Genomic DNA, 4601 nt, shown 5'->3' on the forward strand with positions numbered 1-4601 from the left:
GTGCTAATGATCCATTGTTAGGCTGATGGTCCTTCTTGAGCATGTGATCAGCTGGTTTTGGTTGTCAGCAGCAAACTGGTTGATCCACTCTGAGAAGGTGCTATTTAAGAGACTGAGCTGAATACAGCTCCTCAGACTGAGGAAGTCCTCAGGATGAGAGACGAAACGTTTCTACATTTTTTTTTAAATTTTATTGTGAGCAAAAGTAAATGCAAAAAGTTAATTTGTTAAAATAATTTGTTCAACAACTCAAATGTCCTAAATAAGGATTTATATTTTATTTTACAGACTTCCCACAGTGTCTGGTGCACGATTGTGTATTGACTCCAAATTAACACTGGAATGTTTATTTTTAATTTTTATTTTCCATCAGTGGAAGAATTATTTTATATAATATTTCTGAACAATTGTTGAGATAAATAAACACAAAATAGAAAAAACAAAATGTGCAATTAGGTGACGGAGTACAAAGTACGGTTTCTATCCAAACCGTCACAAAATTAATTAATTAAACATAAAGAAATTAAAAAATAATCTTTGTTTCTATGTTTTGTTGTTTTGCAATTGTTAACTAAAGTTTACTTAAAGTGAAAGAACTGAGGAAGAAGAGAAAGTGCCGTTAAAGCAGTAAAAATATAACATTTAGTCAACTGGACGATGAAAACTTTTGATCAAACAAATAATGAGGCTAAATGTTATTTATTTTAAATTAACTTGTAAGTCATGGGATTTCTGAGTCTCTTCTTTTATGCTGAACCTGCTTCTGCTACACGAGACAGTATTTAGTGTTTCATCATTGCTGCCACTCATCGTGTTAATTTCGAGGTTGAACCAAAACACAAGAAGATCTTTGTCTAAAACTTTGGCACAAAACGCGTTCCTTCAAGTGATTCTAGGCAAAAACTTAAACCCTTTTTCTTCTTAATGTATATTATTCTGGAGACGAAAACAAGCAACCAGAGAAATTGCATTTCCTGCAAAAATGTAGTGTGAATGCTTATTGCAGAAGAACTTGCTGAAAAACAGCTGAAATGAGCTAAAAATAACTTGAAATGTATGAACAAAATTAGCAGAAGAAAGCAGAAAGAACACATATTTGTTGAATTGGGTTTAAATAAGCAGAAATTAGCACTTTAAAATGAGGAAATTAGCTAACAAAGCTGAAATTAGCAAAAATAGCTGAAAAGTAGCTGAAAAGGCATAAAGAAGCTTAAACTACCAAAATAAAGCAGAAAGAGCTGAAATGAGCGCAAAAAAACTAGCAGAAAAAGCTGAAATCAGCATAAACATTTTAATTAGGATGAAAGTAGCAGAAATTACCATGAAAATTTTGAATTTATCTGAAAACAGCTAAAATTAGCTTAAAAGCTAGCTGAAAATATAGAACAAGCTTAAATTTGCAGAAGAAAGCGGAAAGAACATGTTTGCTCAATTACGCTGAAAGAAGCAAAAATGTACTAAAAAAAGTGGAACTAATCTGAAAAAACCTGAAATGAGCAAAAAACAACTGAAAAGTAGCTAAAAAGGCTGAAAGAAGCTGAAGTTACAAGAATAAAGTGAAGAAAGCACATTTTTGCTGAATTAAGCTGAAAAAAGTTAAATGAGTCCAAAAAATATGTAATTAGCTGAAAAAAAAATTAAATTAGCATAAATGCTACATAGAAGCTGAAATAGTAGAAAAAGCTTAAACTTACAGAAATGAGATGAAAGGAGCATAACAAGCTGAAATTAGCAGAAAGAAGATAGAAATTGTTCATGTAGTTTAAAAAAAATCTGAAAGGAGCACAAAACAGCTGGAAAAACGGCTGAAATTAACTGAAAATAGCTTAAAAAAGTTTAAATTAGCAGAAGGAAGCCGAAAGAAGCAGAACCAGAACAAAATGTGAAAGGAGCAGTTAAAGGTTGTAAACAAATATAAAAATCTGAAGGATGTAAAATGAGCTCAATTCATTTTCTATGACGAAAAAAGTGGCAGAAAAGGCTAAATATTTCTAAAAGCTAAAGCTGCACCAATACCAAAAGTCACAGCAGGATTGTCCTGAAGGAGCTGAACATTTTGATTGCTGCACAAAAATTGTGGAACGAGAAAGAAGCTGAAAAACTTACAGAATAAAAATGGATCACAATAGTGTGAATGCTTCACAAGTGTTAGTATTAAATCAAAGGACTGAGCTGTGCTGCTGATCGCTGCTGATCGCTACTGATCGCTGCTGATCGCTGCTGATCGCTGCTGATCGCTGCTGAAAACTTTTCAGCTTTTGATTTTGCCATAAAGCCGACAGGGAGCAGCTTCCTGAAGGGAGCGAGGAGTGGCTGCAGGTACCTTGTTGCAGACTCAGGTGTTTGGCAGCCGGAGAGTCTTTGAGGACATCTTTAACAAAGATCCCCCGCTCTCCTCCACCCGTCACGCTGTAGCCGCTGGCGCCAACCTCTGCCTCCGTCTCCATCATGACTTCCACCGCCTTGGAGGCCTCCTCCACCCTCTGAGACACACAAACACAACCTTCAGGGTCCTCGGACACAGAAATAACTCTTTGTTTTGGTTCTACTGGGTTAGATTTTAATTGTCATAATTTTCAGAGCTTTTTTGTTTGTCATAGGAACAATTTAAACCAGTATGATAAAAAAAAAAAAATGTTCTGTGTTTTTGTGAATTTTGTTTTTTATAACGATACAAGCAGAGGCACTGCTCAACCTGCCCATGTGTTTTCAGATTTTATCGCTCAGTTGTTACTTTGCACTTTACTTCTGAATCCATTGTGTCCATTAATCTGTCACAAAGGTCAGTCTATTCTCGGACTACAGTCACTTTTCTGGAGGCTGACCAAAGAAAATAACTCTCAGAGGACTCAGAAATGGGAAAAAAGTCAACTGAAGCTGGATCTTGTGAAGAACAGTTTGTCTTCGTGAAGGCATCCAACTGTAGTGAACCTAACCTGAAGTAATAAGCCTAAGGTCGAAACACTTGACCTTAAGAACTGACCAGATGGACAGAGACTGTTATTTCATTGATCTGCATCCAGAAATACAGTTTGAGCCATCTGGTGACTTTCTTTCTTGAATTAATCAAGTAGAAAAGACAATTCTCTATGATCATTACTATTTTACAAATGTTTGATAATCAAATTGTGTTAGTTCACTCAATGCTTACAGGTTGAAGAGAACTACTCATTTTTATTTTACATAAACAGTAAGTAATGATTTTTATTCCTCATTCAAAGAAGAAATCAGGTTAATATGCATTTCTTGATTTTCTGTCTTCAATGAGCAAGTTTTGTAAGTATGTTAAAGGTCGAGTCTCGGTCAACTAAAATGTTTACTGAGAAGAAATGTCATGTTTAAACTTTTTCAGAAGATAATAGGAGTTTGACTCCACGAAGTCTGGTGTTTCTCCAATAATCTTTTCTGTCTGTTAAGCAATCTCATTCTCTGACCTCGAATTTGATAACATCTTACATCACAAACCACACCTCTATTCTGGTCCATCCACGAATCAGAAAGCTCTAAATTGACCCGGAAGTCAACTCATTTAAAATGTGGCAACTTCCCGGTTCTTGTCAGAGTGCTGAGAGTCTGATGTCGGAAGTCTGATAGAGAGTGCTAAGGAGATGAAAGGAGTTCAGAGTTCTTGGATGCAAACGCGTTCAGGATGATCCAGAGACGTTTTGGGATTATAACTTCTGTTTGAATAACCTCGCACGACTCTCGAAGGATTTCAGCTGCTCTCAACGGAGACGCTGAAAGAGTCAAAGGAGGATCCTATACCGACGCTGACCTATCATCAACCAGGTAACAGTCCACTTCGACCAAGCGTACCGTCGCAAGCTGAGATCTGAAGGAGCGTGCACGTTTCTGGTCAAACAGATTAATTCCCTCACAAATCTCTCTGTAAGATAAATCTCCATCTTCCATCTTAAACTCTCCTTTCTCTTAAAATCAGTACAGATATTTTAGAAATATCTGAAGCAAAGTCCTCGATCACCGCCGTGTGATTGAAGTCCATTATCTGTGAAACTTGTCTGTTATTATTTTCATATTTTGCCAAATTAATGTAAATGTTTGATGTTAAACTTTGATTCTGAAAATAAATGACCGCATTCATTTTGATGGGTCAAAGATAATAACGTCTCTCGTTCGCATTTCTGTTAAACTCAACGCACGACATCTACACAGTCAGAAAGATGAGGAACTCGTGAAAAATGTATGAAATATCCAGCATATGACATACTACACAACACTGGGTGACCATAAATTGAGTCCACCCTACAGAAGGAGGTTGAAACGTGTTAATTGTTTGCTGCGTACCGCCTGCTCCTCTGCTGGCTCTGAGTCCATCTCTGCTTGTGCCAGCTGGCAGGAGGAAGCTCTCTGACGACTTCTTTTCTGACTCAACACCTGCTTCAGCTCCGCATGGAGTTTCTCCTTCTGCTCCTGCAGACAAAACAAAACACAAGAAGCTTTATGAAGCCATCTGCCACGAAGGACAGTGACACAGCGATGACACAACGATGACACAACGACGACACAGCGATGACACAACGACGACACAACGACGACACAACGACGACACAACGACGACACAACGACGACACAACGATGAC

At 37.2% G+C, this 4601-nt stretch overlaps 1 protein-coding gene across 1 annotated transcript in view; it reads right to left on the reverse strand.

The window, feature by feature from the left end:
• prx (periaxin) overlaps positions 1–4601 on the reverse strand; it is a 36348-nt gene that overhangs the window by 13087 nt on the left and 18660 nt on the right. The window contains exons 5-6 of the mRNA XM_037677939.1: positions 4306–4431; positions 2324–2483 (exon numbers count right to left, since the gene is read on the reverse strand). Of these exons, the coding sequence (XP_037533867.1) occupies positions 2324–2483; positions 4306–4431 (286 nt within the window). The remainder of the gene's footprint in view (positions 1–2323; positions 2484–4305; positions 4432–4601) is intronic.

Source organism: Nematolebias whitei, chromosome 6, assembly GCF_014905685.2.
Source record: "Nematolebias whitei isolate Nwh7 chromosome 6, NemWhi1, whole genome shotgun sequence".
NCBI lineage: Eukaryota > Metazoa > Chordata > Actinopteri > Cyprinodontiformes > Rivulidae > Nematolebias > Nematolebias whitei.